Source organism: Eptatretus burgeri, chromosome 13, assembly GCF_056783735.1.
Source record: "Eptatretus burgeri isolate ZD-2024b chromosome 13, Ebu_testis_v1, whole genome shotgun sequence".
NCBI classification, from domain to species: Eukaryota; Metazoa; Chordata; class Myxini; order Myxiniformes; family Myxinidae; genus Eptatretus; species Eptatretus burgeri.
The window spans coordinates 26467694-26486004 of NC_140973.1; the positions used below are offsets into that span (position 1 = coordinate 26467694).

The following is an 18311-nucleotide window of genomic DNA, read 5'->3' on the forward strand; positions in this document are numbered from 1 at the left end:
TCTTTGCCAAGTGGGGCTTTTGTCTTTGCCACGCGGGGCTTTTGTCTTTACCATGCGGGGCTTTTCTCTTTGCCACGTGAGGATTTTCTCTTTGCCATGGGAGACTTTTCTCTTTGCTGCGTGGGGCTTTTCTCTTTGCCATGGGAAACTTTTATTTTTGCCAAGCGGGGCTTTTTTCTTTTCCACGTGAGGCTTTTCTCTTTTCCACGTGAGGCTTTTCTCTTTTGCACGTGAGGCTTTTCTCTTTGCCACGTGAGGCTTTTCTCTTTGCCACGTGAGGCTTTTCTCTTTGCCACGTGAGGATTTTCTCTTTGCCACGTGAGGCTTTTCTCTTTGCCACGTGAGGATTTTCTCTTTGCCATGGGAAACTTTTATTTTTGCCAAGCAGGGCTTTTTTCTCTTTGCCACGTGGGCTTTTCTCTTTGCCATGGGAGACTTTTCTCTTTGCTGCGTGGGGCTTTTCTGTTTGCCACGTGGGCTTTTCTCTTTGCCAAGCAGGGCTTTTTTCTCTTTGCCAAGGGAGGCATTTCTCTTTGCCGTGGGGCTTTTGTCTTTGCCACGCGGGGCTTTTGTCTTTACCATGCGGGGCTTTTCTCTTTGCCACGTGAGGATTTTCTTTTTGCCATGGGAGACTTTTTTCCTTGCTGCGTGGGGCTTTTCTCTTTGCCAAGGGAAACTTTTATTTTTTCCAAGCGGGGCTTTTTTCTTTTCCACTCAGAGCTTTTCTCTTTGCCACGTGGGGCTTTTCTCTTTGCCACGTGGGCTTTTCTCTTTGCCATGGGAAATTTTTATTTTTGCCAAGCGGGGCTTTTTTCCCTTTGCCAAGTGGGGCTTTTCTCTTTGCCATGTGATGATTTTCTCTTTGCCATGGGAGACTTTTATCTTTGCCATGCGGGGCTTTTCTCTTTGCCATGGGAAACTTTTCTCTTTGCTGCGTGGGGCTTTTCTCTTTGTCACGTGGGCTTTTCTCTTTGCCACGTGGGCTTTTCTCTTTGCCACGTGGGCTTTTCTCTTTGCCACGTGGGCTTTTCTCTTTGCCACGTGGGCTTTTCTCTTTGCCACGTGGGCTTTTTTCTTTGCCACGTGGGCTTTTCTCTTTGCCACGTGGGGCTTTTCTCTTTGCCACGTGGGCTTTTCTCTTTGCCATGGGAAACTTTTCTTTTTGCCAAGCGGGGCTTTTTTCTCTTTGCCACGTGGGCTTTTCTCTTTGCCATGGGAGACTTTTCTCTTTGCTGCGTGGGGCTTTTCTGTTTGCCACGTGGGCTTTTCTCTTTGCCACGTGGGCTTTTCTCTTTGCCACGTGGGCTTTTCTCTTTGCCACGGGAAACTTTTATTTTTGCCAAGCGGGGCTTTTTTTCTTTTCCACTCAGAGCTTTTCTCTTTGCCACGTGGGCTTTTCTCTTTGCCATGGGAGACTTTTCTCTTTGCTGCGTGGGGCTTTTCTCTTTGCCACGAGAGACTTTTCTCTTTGCCACGTGGGCTTTTCTCTTTGCCACGTGGGCTTTTCTCTTTGCCACGTGGGCTTTTCTCTTTGCCACGTGGGCTTTTCTCTTTGCCACATGGGCTTTTCTCTTTGCCACGTGGGGCTTTTCTCTTTGCCACGTGGGGCTTTTCTCTTTGCCACGTGGGGCTTTTCTCTTTGCCACGTGGGCTTTTCTCTTTGCCACGGGAAACTTTTCTTTTTGCCAAGCGGGGCTTTTTTCTCTTTGCCACGTGGGCTTTTCTCTTTGCCATGGGAGACTTTTCTCTTTGCTGCGTGGGGCTTTTCTGTTTGCCACGTGGGCTTTTCTCTTTGCCACGTGGGCTTTTCTCTTTGCCACGTGGGCTTTTCTCTTTGCCACGTGGGCTTTTCTCTTTGCCACGGGAAACTTTTATTTTTGCCAAGCGGGGCTTTTCTTCTTTTCCACTCAGAGCTTTTCTCTTTGCCACGTGGGCTTTTCTCTTTGCCATGGGAGACTTTTCTCTTTGCTGCGTGGGCTTTTCTCTTTGCCACCTGGGCTTTTCTCTTTGCCACGTGGGCTTTTCTCTTTGCCACATGGGCTTTTCTCTTTGCCACGTGGGCTTTTCTTTTGCCACGAGAGACTTTTCTCTTTGCCACGTGGGCTTTTCTCTTTGCCACGTGGGCTTTTCTCTTTGCCACGTGGGCTTTTCTCTTTGCCACGTGGGCTTTTCTCTTTGCCACGTTGGACGTTTCTCTTTGCCACGTTGGACGTTTCTCTTTGCCACGTGGGACGTTTCTCTTTGCCACGTGGGACGTTTCTCTTTGCCACGTGGGACGTTTCTCTTTGCCACGTGGGACGTTTCTCTTTGTCACGTGGGACGTTTCTCTTTGCCACGTGGGCTTTTCTCTTTGCCACGTGGGCTTTTCTCTTTGCCACGGGAAACTTTTATTTTTGCCAAGCGGGGCTTTTTTCTCTTTGCCACGTGGGCTTTTCTCTTTGGCATGGGAGACTTTTCTCTTTGCTGCGTGGGGCTTTTCTGTTTGCCACGTGGGCTTTTCTCTTTGCCATGGGAAACTTTTATTTTTTCCAAGCGGGGCTTTTTTTCTTTTCCACTCAGAGCTTTTCTCTTTGCCACGTGGGCTTTTCTCTTTGCCATGGGAGACTTTTCTCTTTGCTGCGTGGGGCTTTTCTCCTTGCCACGAGAGACTTTTCTCTTTGCCACGTGGGCTTTTCTCTTTGCCACGTGGGCTTTTCTCTTTGCCACGTGGGCTTTTCTCTTTGCCACGTGGGCTTTTCTCTTTGCCACGTGGGCTTTTCTCTTTGCCACGTGGGCTTTTCTCTTTGCCACGTGGGGCTTTTCTCTTTGCCACGTGGGGCTTTTCTCTTTGCCACGTGAGGCTTTTCTCTTTGCCACATGGGCTTTTCTCTTTGCCATGGGAAACTTTTCTTTTTGCCAAGCGGGGCTTTTTTCTCTTTGCCACGGGAGACTTTTCTCTTTGCCACGTGGGCTTTTCTCTTTGCCACGTGGGCTTTTCTCTTTGCCACGGGAAACTTTTATTTTTGCCAAGCGGGGCTTTTTTTCTTTTCCACTCAGAGCTTTTCTCTTTGCCACGTGGGCTTTTCTATTTGCCATGGGAGACTTTTCTCTTTGCTGCGTGGGGCTTTTCTCTTTTCCACTCAGAGCTTTTCTCTTTGCCACGTGGGCTTTTCTCTTTGCCACGTGGGCTTTTCTCTTTGCCATGGGAGACTTTTCTCTTTGCTGCGTGGGGCTTTTCTCTTTGCCACGGGAGACTTTTCTCTTTGCCACGTGGGCTTTTCTCTTTGCCACGTGGGCTTTTCTCTTTGCCACGTGGGCTTTTCTCTTTGCCACGTGGGCTTTTCTCTTTGCCACGTGGGCTTTTCTCTTTGCCACGTGGGCTTTTTTCTTTGCCATGTGGGCTTTTCTCTTTGCCACGTGGGGCTTTTCTCTTTGCCACGTGGGCTTTTCTCTTTGCCATGGGAAACTTTTCTTTTTGCCAAGCGGGGCTTTTTTCTCTTTGCCACGTGGGCTTTTCTCTTTGCCATGGGAGACTTTTCTCTTTGCTGCGTGGGGCTTTTCTGTTTGCCACGTGGGCTTTTCTCTTTGCCACGTGGGCTTTTCTCTTTGCCACGTGGGCTTTTCTCTTTGCCACGGGAAACTTTTATTTTTGCCAAGCGGGGCTTTTTTTCTTTTCCACTCAGAGCTTTTCTCTTTGCCACGTGGGCTTTTCTCTTTGCCATGAGAGACTTTTCTCTTTGCCACGTGGGCTTTTCTCTTTGCCACGTGGGCTTTTCTCTTTGCCACGTGGGCTTTTCTCTTTGCCACGTGGGCTTTTCTCTTTGCCACGTGGGCTTTTCTCTTTGCCACGTGGGGCTTTTCTCTTTGCCACGTGGGGCTTTTCTCTTTGCCACGTGAGGCTTTTCTCTTTGCCACATGGGCTTTTCTCTTTGCCATGGGAAACTTTTCTTTTTGCCAAGCGGGGCTTTTTTCTCTTTGCCACGGGAGACTTTTCTCTTTGCCACGTGGGCTTTTCTCTTTGCCACGTGGGCTTTTCTCTTTGCCACGGGAAACTTTTATTTTTGCCAAGCGGGGCTTTTTTTCTTTTCCACTCAGAGCTTTTCTCTTTGCCACGTGGGCTTTTCTATTTGCCATGGGAGACTTTTCTCTTTGCTGCGTGGGGCTTTTCTCTTTTCCACTCAGAGCTTTTCTCTTTGCCACGTGGGCTTTTCTCTTTGCCACGTGGGCTTTTCTCTTTGCCACGTGGGCTTTTCTCTTTGCCACGGGAAACTTTTATTTTTGCCAAGCGGGGCTTTTTTCTCTTTGGCACTCAGAGCTTTTCTCTTTGCCACGCGGGACGTTTCTCTTTGCCACACGGGACGTTTCTCTTTGCCACGTTGGACGTTTCTCTTTGCCACGTTGGACGTTTCTCTTTGCCACGTTGGACGTTTCTCTTTGCCACGTTGGACGTTTCTCTTTGCCACGTTGGACGTTTCTCTTTGCCACGTTGGACGTTTCTCTTTGCCACGTGGGACGTTTCTCCTTTCCACGTTGGACGTTTCTTTTTGCCACGTGGGACGTTTCTCTATGCCATGTGGGAATTTTCGCTATCCTACCAACCAAGGTGAGGAAACCTGAAAAAAAAGAAAGAGAAAATTCATTAATCTTATTTTGTGTCCTCTTCGCTTGGTAATGAGGTAGTGTAACAATGAGGAGTCTTGATTTTGGCTGGTGACCCTCAACTGTTACTGCATAAGACCCTCAGAAGGAGGGTCTAACGAGGTCTATAGGGTCTTATGCATCTCATGGTTGTCATGGGGTCTATAGCGTCCTTGCATCCTAAAGGGTATTAGGCACCTTTGGGTTATAAAGGGTCTTCGTGGTCTTAAAATGTTGAAGGCTTACAAACGGTCTTTAGAGTCTTTGGGGTCTAAAGGGTCGTGGGGGCCTTAAGGGTTGTAGTGGTTCTTCAGGGTCTTGGGATCTTGTGATTATGAATGGTCTTGGGGATCTTTAGTGATATTGGGGGGGGGGGTATTGAGGGGTCTAAGGGGGTCTTAAGGATGTTAAGGATCTAATGGGTATGAAGGGTCTTAAGGTTCATGGTAGGCTTTAGGGGTCTTGAGATTCTTAAGTGGCATGGGGGGTCTTAGGGTTCTTGGAATTCTAAAGTGTCTCGGGGGGTCTTTAGAGGTATTGGGGGTCCTAAGAGTCTGAAGGGTATTGGGAGTCTTTGCGGTCTTCAGGGTCATTAGGGATATTGGGGGTCTTTAAGGGTTGTGGGTGTCTTAAATGGTCTGAAGGGGGTTGGGAATCTTAAGGGTCTTTAGGGGTATTGGGGGTTAGGATTTGTTTTTGCATCAAAAGTCATGGCTTATGCAAGAGTTTTAGCAGTCTTTAAGAGTCTTATGGGTCTTTGCCCCCAAGAAAACCCACTCCGTGGGAGTACCTCCTGTGCAGCTGCCCACTGCAGGGCAGCTCAACGGATAATGGGATTGGGGCAAAGCCTTCGGGACCCCCACTCCTTGATAGGAGGAAAATTATGGGGTAACCTTCCCGGGTCAGATTGAGGTAATGTGAAATGGGGTGGTGTTGAGGTGTTGTCCATCAGACAATGGTCTCCTTGGCTTAACCTGAGGTGGTCCCTTCAGGTGGTACCTGGAATGTCCTATCCTTCAGAGAGGATGATCAACGGTGTCTGTTATCATCTGAGCTCAAGTGTTTGAACATCGGTATGTCAGCACTCTCTGAGGTTCAGAGACCGGATTGTGGCGAGATTATGGTGGATGGTTACAACTACTATTGGTCTTGTCACTCTGATGGTTACCATGCCCAAGGAGTTGCTGTAGCTGTGTCCAATAAGCTGACCCCAATGATAATTCAGGTAACACCGGTCAACGAGCATATTATGAGACGAAGGATTCGTCACTCCATGGGTGTCATTTCCCTGGTCTCTGTATATGCTCCGACTGAGGCAAGTCACCTGACTGTGAAGGACGCATTCAATGCCACGCTCAAGTCTGTGGTTGATCCGTGCCCTGGGCGAGATGCTCTTCTCGTCTTGGGGGATTTCAATGCATCAACTTTAACTGATAAGGATGGTTATGAGGCACGTGTTGGTCCCCATGGGTCTGGAACTGTGAACCAGAATAGCGATAAGTTCCTTGATTTTGCAAGAAGTCATGGAGTTAGGGTGGCTGGCTCATCATTTCAGCACCCACAGGCTCATCACTGGAATTCACATTCCAATGCTGGTGGTGTGGCAAAGGAAATTGACCATGTGCTCGTTCATGGTGGCTGGAGGATGATCGAGAACTGCAGAGTCTACCGGAGTGCTCAGTTCCTCAATACCTACCGGAGGCTTGTTGTAGCAACTCTGAAGTTGCAGCTTAAATCCGGGAGAATGGTACCATCCCAGCCAAGGCTGGATTTTGACAAGCTCAAGGATGAGAGGGCAGCTGAGGAGTTTGCGAACCGGCTGAGTGGGGATTTGGGGGGCCTGGGTGCTTTGGGGAATCCTGATGAGTTGTGGAGTGCCTTCACGACCACCATCTTTGATGTTGCCGGTGGATGGTTTGGAACTCACCGCAGGGCGAAGAAGAATTTTGTCCCTCAATGGACACTGGATACCATTAACCAGAGTCGCAGGGCCAGGCTTAATGGCAGATCTGAGCTATTTACGGAGTTGAGGTGTAAAACTGTCGTATCTCTCCCTGGTTACTCCCTCCTCCGGTATGACAGACCTGTCCCTCGTCCTGGTGGAGGAATTGCTCTCTTCATCAAAGACTCTATTCCTCATTCTCCATGCACTGCCCTCTCTACCCCATACCACCAGGAATACCTCTGGCTATGGCTTCCCCTCCACTCCCTCCACTCATTTTATATGTGGGTTCTACCGTCCACCAAACAGTGATGACTCCATTTACACCTCACTATCTGAAAACGGGGACCACCTTCTATTAGCTCATCCAATCTCTCTCTTCCTCAAATGTGGTGACTTCAATTATCATCAAGCCATTTGGCTGGGTGGGGGTACCTCTCTCACCTGCTATGGAACTTCAGCAAAAGACTTCTGCAACTCATTGGGACTGACGCAATCGGTCAACTTCCCGACCCGGATCTCAACCAATGATACTCCATCTCTTCTGGATCTGATTGAGACAAATTTCCCTGACAATATCTGCTGTTCTTCCTCTGCTCCAATCGGTTCATCTGACCACATGCTTGTCAAAGTAGACATCACTGGCTGTTATTAGAGAACCACCTCAGCACCGACATGTCTGGCATTTCACTCAGGCTGACTGGCAGGGTCTCAAAGCAGCCATCAAACTTCTCGACTGGTCTCCCCTCGCTACTTTCTTGAACATCAACTCATCCTGGGAATTCTTTCAAAGAACCTTGCTCTCCCTCATGCACAGATTTATCCCCTCTCATCTTCAGTTGTCCTACCCTTCCTCCCACCCATGGTTCACTGAAGCTTGTGGCAAGGTAGTTGTCATGAAACAACTTGCCTTCGCATCATGGAAAGCAAACCCAACTGAGGTTAATCTCAGTTCCTTCCTTAAAGCTCGAACAAGTGTGTTTCTACCTTCAGGAAAGCCAGAAAACATCTTTCTAAGCTCAAGTCTGAACTATCAAACCTCTCTCCCTCCTCCAAACCCTGGTAGTGTCTCGTTAAGTCTGTTTCTGGTGTATGTTCCCCCTCCATCCCCTCCCTTTTCAAATGGCCGCACTGCGAATACCGCACGTGAAAAGGCTGAATGCCTAAACTCGGTGCTTGCATCGAAATCTTGTGTCTGAAACCCATCCCTTTCTGTACCCCACTTTACCCAGTCGCACCCAGTTGTTCCTGGACTCTGTCTTTTTCTCCTTTCAAGGTGGAGAGCTTGCTGTCAAGCCTCGACTCGTATTCTGCAACGGGTCCAGATGGCATCAGCCCACGTGTCCTTAAAACCTGCTCCACTGCTCTTGCTCACCCTCTTTCTGTTCCATTCACCCGCTCATTTGCTCAAGGTCATCTAATGCCATCTGCTTGGAAATCAGCAAACATTACTGCTCTGCATAAAAAAGGTGCAAAAACAAATCCCTGCAACTACAGACCAATCTGGATTGGTCGGTCGGTGGCTGGAGTGCAGGATTTGCACTCCAGCCACCATAAAACGCTTCATTCCGCAAAACGCAAAAACGCAAAAAAATCTGAAAACCCACTCCGTGGGAGTACCTCCTGTGCAGCTTCCCTTCGCAGGGCAGCTCACCGGATGATGGGATTGGGGAAAAGCCTTCGGGACCCCCAATCTTTGATAGGAGGGAAACCACGGGGTAACATCCCTGGGTCAGATTGCGGGAGAGTGTGTCGGAGTGGTGCTGAGGTGTCGTCCACCAGACGGCGGTCTCCTTGGGTTAACCTGAGGCGGTCCCTTCGGGTGGGTGCCTGGAATGTCCTATCCCTAAGAGAGGATGATCACCTGTCTCTGTTATCATCTGAGCTCAAGCGTTTGGACATCGGGATTGCAGCTCTCTCTGAGGTTCGGAGACCGGATTGCGGCGAGATAATTGTGGGTGGTTACACCTACTATTGGTCTGGTCGCTCTGATGGTTACCATACCCAAGGAGTTGCTGTAGCTGTGTCCAATAAGCTGACCCCAATGATAATTGAGGTAACACCGGTCAACGAGCGTATTATGAGATTAAGGATTCGTCACTCCTTAGGTGTCATTTCCCTGGTCTCTATTTATGCTCCGACTGAGGCGAGTGATCTTACCGTGAAGGACACATTCTACGCCACGCTCGAGTCTGTGGTTGATCAGTGCCCCAGACGAGATACACTTCTAGTCTTGGGGGATTTCAATGCATCGACTGGAACTGATAGGGATGGTTATGAGGTGTGTGTTGGTCCCCATGGGTCAGGAACTATGAACCAGAATAGCACTAAGTTCCTTGACTTTGCAAGAAGTCATGGACTTAGGGTGGCTGGTTCATGGTTTCAGCGCCCACAAGCTCATCGCTGGACTCGGTATTCCAACGCTGGCGGTGTGGCAAAGGAGATTGACCATGTCCTCATTGACGGTCGTTGGAGGATGATCCAGAACTGCAGGGTCTACCGGAGTGCTCAGTTCCTCAATACTGACCACAGGCTTGTTGTAGCAACTCTAAAGCTGCACCTTAAATCCTGGAGAATGGTACCATCCCAGCCTAGGCTGGATGTTGCCAAGCTCAGGGATGAGAGAGTAGCTGAGGAGTTTGCGAACAGGCTGAGTGGACACTTGGGGGGTCTGGGTGCTTTGGGGGGTCCTGAAGAGTTGTGGAGCACCTTCAAGACCACCGTCCTTGATGTTGCCGGTGGATGCCTTGGAGTTCACCGCAGGGCAAAGAAGAATTTTGTCTCTCAAGGGACACTGGATACCATTGACCAGAGTCGCAGGGCCAGGCTGAATGGCAGAGCTGAGCTGTTCAGGGAGCTGAGGCGTAAAACTGTACGTGCACTGAGGGTGGACAAGGAGGCCTATGTGCGAGGAATCTGTGAGGGGGTAGAGCATCACCTGTGGACAGGTGATTCTCGTCCCGCTTACAGGGGAATTCGCGCATTACGTTCATCCAAGCCCATCCCTCGCAGCACTGCAGTTCGAGCAGAGAGTGGTAGGTTCTTGACAGAGGAGTCTGAAGTGAAGGCCCGCTGGGCCAGTTACTTTGAGCGGTTGTACCAGGCTGATCCCCCAGCTGTCGAGTTGGACGTCAAGGGTGTTACAATCCCTGTTGCTGACCCTCGAATCAACTGTGGTCCACCATCGCTTGTGGAAACACGGGCTGCGGTGAACCAGTTGAAACGGGGCAAAGCTCCAGGGATCTGTGGCATCCATGCCGAACTTCTCAAGGCTGGTGGAAATGCTGCACTCGCGTCGTTGCATGCAGTTTTGTGCTCTGCCTGGAACACAGGCATCATCCCAACTGACTGGAAGAGGGGCCTTGTTGTCCCTCTCTGGAAAGGGAAGGGTGATCGCCAAGACTGCAACAACTACCGAGGGGTGACGCTGCTCTCAGTGCCGGGCAAGGTCTTTGCTCGGATAATTCTTGATAGGGTTCGCCACCATCTGCTTGAGCACCAGCGTCCAGAGCAGTCAGGCTTTACACCAAAGAGGTCAACGATTGACCGTATCCTTGCACTTCGTGTCCTCACCGAACGCAGACGAGAGTTTCGGCAGGGGCTGCTTGCAGCCTATGTTGATCTCTGTAAAGCGTTCGATTCAGTGAATCGGGATGTCCTCTGGAGGATTCTTGGTCTTCGTGGGGTGCCACCAAAACTGATCGATCTGATGTCTGAACTCTACTCTGGTACTGAGAGTGCTGTGAAGTGTGGTGGTACCATCTCTGACTTATTTCCAGTTGTTACTGGAGTTCGTCAGGGATGTGTACTTGCCCCCACACTTTTCAGCACTTGTATGGACTGGATTTTTGGGAGGATGTCGGAGAGATCAAGTTGCGGTGCATCGTTTGGCAATGTCAAGATCTCGGACCTTGATTTTGCAGATGATGCAGTCATCTTTGCGGAGACTTTAGACATCCTCTTGGGGGCCCTCGAGGTGCTGAATGAGGAGTCGGAGCCGTTGGGATTACGGATTTCTTGGGTCAAAACAAAGATCCAGGCTTTCGGTGACATCTTGGATGCTGCTGTCCTGTCTGTGTCTGTTTGTGGTGAGGATGTTGAGGTCGTGGATAGATTCACTTACCTTGGCAGTGATATTCATGTCTCCGCAGGTTGTGAGCCGGAGGTCAATAGACGTCTGGGTCGGGCCTGGGGAGTCATGGATTCACTGGATCATGGGGTGTGGCGCTGCCGGTACCTGTGCGGGAGGACGAAAGTCCGAGTCTTCAGGTCCTTGGTACTTCCAGTCTTGCTCTATGGGTGCGAGACTTGGACTTTGACCAAGGATCTGAGACGGAGACTTAATTCCTTTGGTACCAGGTCTCTTCGGAGAATCCTTGGCTATCGCTGGTCGGATTTTGTGTCCAACGAGCGGTTGCTGAGAGAGACTCGGATGAGATTTGTTACCTGCATAGTCCGTGAGCGTCAGCTGCGGCTGTATGGACATGTGGCTCGTTTTCCTGACGCTGATCCTGCTCACCAGATTCTCTCAGCGAGGGAGTCTCATGAGTGGAGGAGGCCAGTGGGCCGACCACGTGCCTCATGGTTGCAGCAGGTTGACCATCATCTCAAGGAGATGGGGATGGGCCTGGCATCTGCCTGGGGGATGGCCAGACGGAGGCCCCTGGAGTACCGGCGGAAAGTGGACGCAGCGACGCGCTGTTCTGGCACATGCTCCCATACCTGACCCCCCTGACAGACCAATCAGCCTTCTCCCAATCATCAGAAAGGTTATGGAATCCATCATCGCTTCAGACATTAAATAGTTCCACTTATCCAATGGCTTGATTTCCGATCATCAGTTTGGAATCAGACCAGGTCACTCGACCCTGCATATGCTGCTTCTGCTTTCCCAATAATGGATGGAGATCCTCAATGTCAGACATGAAATCAGAAACATCTCCATCGACATATCACGTGCCTTCGATACGGTCTGACACCCTGCCCTGTTCACCAAACTCCACCCTCTGTCGCACCATCTGTCAACCCTCAGACTGGCAAGCCGCAGCTTCTTCGCTCTCTGCAGATCTGGATAAAATCACAAACTGGTCCAACACGTGGAACATGTCTTTCAACCCTGACAAATCTCACACTCTCACTATGTCTCTTCGAAAGGACCGTTTGGACCCCCGCCCCCCTCCCATATACTTTCTCAACAAACTGCTGGAAGAAGTCCTTTCTTTCAAGCTTCTGGGTCTCACTATCTGCCATGATCTTTCCTGGGAAAGTCACATTTCCAACCTGGCCTCCAAAGCCAGTCGTCGACTGGGAATCCTCCGTCGTGCAAACTCCTTCGTCGGCCCACCTGAGCTCCTGACCACATACAAAGCTTTCGTCCACAGCCTGATGGAGTACTGCTCTCCCCTCAGGGCTGGTGCTCCTGCCTCTCACCTTTCTCAGGCTTCACGCTGTGGAAACCAAAGCATTTCGGATCATTGGTATCTCCCACGATGAGGCTGAGACTTTGGGCCTCTCACTCTCTCACCACAGGCAGGTCGATGGTCTTTCTGTCTTCTCCCATCTCCTCTCCGGTCTGGCCCTCCCCTGCTCTGTCTGCGATATGTCCACCAACAACCCCCTTCTGGTAATACTACCAAAATCACGAATCACTGCTCACCTTCACTCTTTCATTCCTCTTTTTTTCCTGCCTTTGTGAAAAACTCCCACACTCTCTTCAATCCCATTCTTCCCTCCAGGCCTTAAAAACAGCCGTTCACCACCACGTCTGGTCTTCCCCCATCCAAAACCTCGATATTTTCTACCCCCGTTGATCCACCTCAAATCCCCTACTTTCCTTCCTGAAAGTCCCTGTAATGTCCATCTTATATACCCCGTGTTCCCCACCCCATCCCTCTCCCTTCCACAGATCTAATATTTCTGTTCCCCACTGTTTTGTCCTTCCCTCTTCCGCCCCTCTTGTCTTCTGTCCCCTTTGCTGTGCGTTGTGTGTTGTTGGCTCTCATGCGAGCTTCGACAATGTATTTTTAAAAAAACATTAGTATGGGAGAGTACTACTCTCATATCCATCCATTGGGACCATACTCTGTGCAGTGTTGGTGCTGCCTAAGCAGTCTCCTTGGCTATTGGGCACAATCCTGGACGGGTCACCACTCCAACACAGGATACCAGCAAGCTGGCACTCATTTTGCCAACCTCATGAGGATTATCGGTGGATTCAACCCCACCTGGTATAAATTTGACATCTGAGTGGGATTTGAAGTCAGGATCCCTGGATCCCAAGCCCACCGTCTAAACCATTAAGCCAACACCAAGCATACTTTCATATCCTATAGTTATAACTGGAGTGTTTTTGCCTGTGTAGCCCATAATGCCTGCACAGTTCTGGATGAAGACTACTTCGTGGTCGAAACGTCGAAAATGAGCCTTACCTGTTGGGCCAGCTCATCATGGTTTAAAAAAAAAATACATTCTGTTTGGCCCAAGGCTCGAAGCTTTAACAATTGTAGGGAAAGCTCTGGCAGTGTGCTAATATGTTGTGGATACAGTCCAAATGTGTACACACGTCATGAAAAAGAGGATTACAATAGCGTACATCATAAATGGATGGTCATTCGAACAGCACGATGACCAAAAAAAAACCAAAACGACTTGTGAAAGTACAATTATTCCATAAATTCAAAAATATTTCATAGCGCTACGTTTAAACGACCTGTAAATTAGAGCAGGTGATGATTTTTATTTACAACGAGGAATCGACGGTGAGCCCTCACCTTGCAGCAGAGTGATGCCTTTCACCGTCATCGAGTGCGGCACCAGCTGCGTTAACCTTAGGCCTCTGTTTAGGCATTTGTAGGCACAATAAATCGATGAAGGCAATGCAGCTGGCAACACTGTTGCACTAAACATGCAAACATGTGGCCCCCACAAAATCCCGCACAACAGAGCTGTGACGCAGCGAGAAAAGCACAGAAGACCCATCGCTTCTCTCTCCTGAGCTCTCGATTGTTGCTCTCTAAACTTGCTTATTTTTTCCCAGCCTCTACTGTATTCTTTGGCACAACATTGGCCTAAAGTCACAGGCGTGTCCAGACATGGCCAAACACACACTGTGTGTGTGTGTGTGGAAACAGCAATCTGTAAGGATGGTCGGTAGAGCAAAAAACCAACCAACCTTTAGCTCATCTGCTTGCCTTTGCTCGGTCCTTCCTTTCTACTACTACAAAACACAAATCTCCAACCGATTCTTGATTTTCACCAAAGTATATGAAACTATGTGCAGGTACACCTTTGTGCGAGAGCTTTCTCAATTAGTCAGTCTTCGTCCTCTTCGTCTCCTCCTCCTCCTCCTCCTCCTCTTTGTCCTCTTCATCCTCCTCCTCTTCCTCTTCCTCCCTTTCAAAGCAGGAACATCAAGGGCAACGTCCCTTTTTGACAAGTCCAAATCTTTGATGAAACGATTTTCAGACTCTCTGCACGACTTACTTTACCTGCATGTGCCATTCTGTTCAAACTATGCACCGTCTCATTGACACACCTGTAAGGTGCCCTTAGGAATCCCAGCTTGGATGTGCCGCTCAAAATATATTCACAAACTCGAACGGCACTTGGGAGAGCGCATACCAACACCAGGCTGATCAGTTTACATTTTGTACCCCAATGATAGGTCGGATCTGCATCTAGACCTGAACCGAAATCTAATCCGTTTGGTCTTGTCCCACACCCAACTCGTACGCCTAGTTTTGCCGCAACTCGTCCACAACTTTTTGAGATATCATGCTACATATCGTTTTTGGCCCTATCTCTCAATGGTGAAGAATCACGTTAAAAATTAAATAATTATCCTATCCGGATCTGGATCCGGATCTTCACCAAAAATGAAATCAATTCTTCCTTGTCACACACCTAACATGACCACCAATTTTCATCTGAATCCTTCCACAACCTTTTGAGATGTCGTGCTATATATATATATATATATATATATATATATATATATATATATATATATATATATATATATATATATATATATATATATATATATATATATATATATATATATATATATATATATAGCTTTTGGTCCTTTCAATGGTGAAGAATCACTTTAGAAATTTTAGTATCCGGATCCAGAACCTGTCCACCAAATTTCGTCCAAATCCGTCCACAACTTTTTGAGATATCCTGTTCACAGGTAGACAGGTGTGAAAACATTACGGAGAAAACGAATTAATAAAATGTACGATTTTTTTTTTTAATAAAAAACGGTCGTTTTCGTTAAGTTTAGTTTGAGTACAAACCGGGCACAGATAGGCTTTGCATTTTCAGATGCTTTCTAGTTTTGAGTTGTAATTGGAAGTAATGCCGAGGTCAACCCACAGTTTGCAAAATATTTCATCATTTGTAGGATGGAAAACCTAAGATCGTTAAGTTTTAGGACTGCAGAGGGGCCATGATCCAAATGCATAACTGCCAAGCTGGTACAAGCAGAGACAAGTGATGCAGGTAAGGATGGCAGTTGATGTATTCATAAGCTGTACATGGATGACTAAACAGTGAGACTGAGGATGAACAACTTTCAATGACGTATTGTTGTGGGACCGGGTATCGGTGGCGAGCACAACCGCTAGGGGGAGCAGTAGAGTCAGTTCCACCGAATACACCGGAATTTAGGTCGTACCTTTCAGATAAATCCCAAAGTCACGGGACCCTTATCAGACCGAAGATCGCCAATAGGTCGACTACGTGGGATAGGGTCAATTGCCAATTTCAATATACCTAAATACCCATGTCGTCCAAACTACCGGGGAAATTCACCCTCGGCAGGATCTGCGCGATCCGAGCCGGATCTGAGTCGTACCCCGAGCGGAGAGTACCAGAACTCTGCCGGCCAATTGCACGATTACAGCAGCAACGGCCTTCCTAATCCCCAATACGCATCGTGGCAAACCAATGGCAGAAATGACAAAGAACGAGCTGGTACATTCAACAAGAGGGGAATTTATTAACAATAGTCGGGGGACACAGAGCAGAGTTATCCGAATAAGCAATGCAAATAATGTACAACAAAAAGCACTTAACAATTCTACTTATAGACGGGTCCCACGGACACACACGCACACACAAATACCCATAAAGAGATGGACCTCGAGGTCTTTTTTATTCCTTCAGCTCGGATGGAAGTCGAGCTGAAGAAAGAGAACGTGCTGGCTACCTGGCCTTGTTCGCGCGGCTCGACGTCCGCACCTTCCCGGAGCACCAGTCGCCAAAGAACAGACCAGGGCAGCCAAACCCAGTGGAGGCGAGACGAGGTGATCTCCCATGATGAGATGGTCGACCGTTTGTCGGAATGCGCCAGACGAGACGCCTCGGATGCACGCGATGCAGTCAGCCGCAGACCCAGCAAAAGCGTGCTCGAGCACACGGGATGCAATGTCGATAGCTTTTTTCTTCGTCTTTTGGGGCGCGGTCCACTCCCCCGTCGCCTGCTCTCATTGGGTGGATGGTGTGTCGTGGCTCCACCTTCTTGCAAAGGACTGCCCCGGCTCGGGTCTGCGCGTTGCCCGTTGGGCGGAAAATGACGCATACCCTTATTTGGCATGCAGCCAGAACGAAACGCTTCGTGACAGTGTTTGGTGTGAAATCCACACCGACTGGGCTATGGAATTCCACCCACGCACACATGCCGGCGAGCGCGCGAAGAATCCCACGAGCAGAGTGTTGTTGTTGGGGATGTAAAAATCCTAACTATAAAATAATCCACAGCGCACGTACAATTAATCACCCATTAAACATAGGACAGGACCCTACCTAGAAACACATACTTACTGATATAACTTATCAATAGGACCTGGCTGTTGTGTGCAGTAAGCTTCCAAATTCGTAACAGTATTACTGTCCCAGTCTTGAGGTGAAGCACCTTGGTGAATTTAAGGCAAATGACTAGTCAATTGCCAGTTTGCACGAGCAGTTATTCAATTTTGTCTTAACCTGCTTTGAATTGTTTCCCATCTCTTTACCCCACGCACCGGAAGTGAAAATCGGGGTTAAGCAAAAGGTTTATGTCTATCTGTCTGTCTTTCTGTCCATCTACAAATGTCAGTTTATGATCAAGGAACAACTTAATTTCAAATGGGTGTTATATTTTGAACACTAAGCAGAACATGAATCGGAAAACGAATCTGTAGCTTTGCAATACTTTGGCTCTGAATTTGACCCAATTTCACATGCACAAATGAGGAGTGAGACATTATTTTACTCTGGTTTTTTTCCTGTGTGGCATTCAAACAAAATTGAAAATCATTCCAAACAAGAAACTTCGTGTTTTTAGGGGTCATAAAGGACACAAACAACAGGCACAAAGAACTAATATAACGTTAAATAAGGTGATGTAAAAGGCACTGCGTCAATGGCGGTAAACTTCCGGGCTTTTTTTTGATAGACCCTTAAAATCATTATTACCCCCCCGCCAACCATCGAAGTTGGCGGGGGATATAGAAATGGGTTCCGTCCGTCCGTCACATTTCGTTTCCGGAGCTTAACTACAAGTCCCCTCAAGATATATTTACGAAATTTGGTACACATATCAAGCAAGTGGTGAACTGGTGCCTTTTGATATTGTTGTGGTTACCAAATTCGCAAACCACCATTCAGGTCCCTTAGGTGAGGTATCTCGGTAAGTGCATGTGTAGTTAGGCCCAAACCCGTTGTCTAGTGGGAATACATGTCATTTATGTGAGCTGCGACTCTTCAGGATAGCCGTTTTTCTTTTACTATCTTTATTTTGGACCAACCGCCATGATTACCACCACAACCACAACATCAACCACCAACCACAACACCGCTTCACCACAACCGCCACGACCTTCACGTCACACCTCGCAACCGTAGCATCGCCACCGTTCTTGCCCCGCTGTGGGTACCGGTGTTGGACTCGTGCAGGGCGCACGTTGAACAGCGTGTACAAAATCACGGATTTTGTGCTTCAAAAACGGATCAAAAACGACACACGCCCACTTTTTGCCGTCCAATCGGTGAGCGAGGGGCGATTTGGCCCCGCCTCCAGAACGATCGATATATGCAAATTTGTGGATCAAAGAGCCTTCACGCCCACTTTTTCTCGGGCCAATGGGGAGCGAGGTGAAAGGTCAAAGGGAGGGGGTCAAAGGCGAAGCTACGGGGGGATAAAAGGACCGTGTTCGTCAGTCAGAGCAGTGTGGAAGTCTGGAGCCCGAAGCCTGCAGTAGCTGGAGAAGCTGGGGAGAGTCCAAAGAAGAGTCCAAAGAAGAGTCCAACGGGAGAGTCCAAAGAAGAGTCCAACGGGAGAGTCCAAAGAAGAGTCCAGAGTCCAGAGTCGGAGAGTCCAGAGGCGGAGAGGCGGCAGCGGCGAAGGCAGACGAGGGGGTGCTCGCGTCGGTGCCGGGAGCTGCACGCCCGAGGGAGGCCGGCAGCGCGACCTGGCCGAGGTGGAGACGCACACCAGGGATAATAAAGATCCTCTATACCCCGAGCATCAGCAACCCCCTCCTGTTTCCCCCTGCGCTGAGATAGTGCGACCAAGGGGGCCCCTTTCCCACCCCCTGCCAGACACTGTCCGCGAGGTCCGCGGAGTTGGGGCGCCATCGCCGCTCCGCGTCTCATCACCAGACGGGTAGGCGCGACCCGGTCTCGGCCTCAGGCCCGCCTCATCCTTGAGGGTATTCTTTCCTTGGTTTTGGGTATGTGTTGTCGGCGCCGTCTGTGAGGTAGATTT

At 49.0% G+C, this 18311-nt stretch overlaps 1 protein-coding gene across 1 annotated transcript; it reads right to left on the minus strand.

Moving 5' to 3' along the window:
• Positions 1–3794: 3794 nt before the first annotated feature.
• On the minus strand, positions 3795–13831 carry LOC147014121 (uncharacterized). The gene is made up of 2 exons (XM_085851816.1): positions 13330–13831; positions 3795–4592 (listed from the first exon to the last, which is right to left on the minus strand). The coding sequence occupies exons 1-2, from the start codon at positions 13535–13537 to the stop codon at positions 4252–4254; spliced, it is 549 nt and encodes a 182-aa protein (XP_085707942.1). The 5' UTR covers positions 13538–13831; the 3' UTR covers positions 3795–4251.
• Between the last annotated feature and the right edge of the window lie 4480 nt (positions 13832–18311).

What these genes read in the sequence shown, in the direction of transcription:
- LOC147014121 (XM_085851816.1), bottom strand. Translation starts at nt 13,537, where the DNA reads ATGGGTCTTCTGTGCTTTTCTCGCTGCGTCACAGCTCTGTTGTGCGGG. An exon ending in AGGCATCACTCTGCTGCAAG is followed by an intron (nt 4,593 to 13,329) that starts GTGAGGGCTCAC and finishes CTTTTTTTTCAG; the next exon opens with GTTTCCTCACCTTGGTTGGT.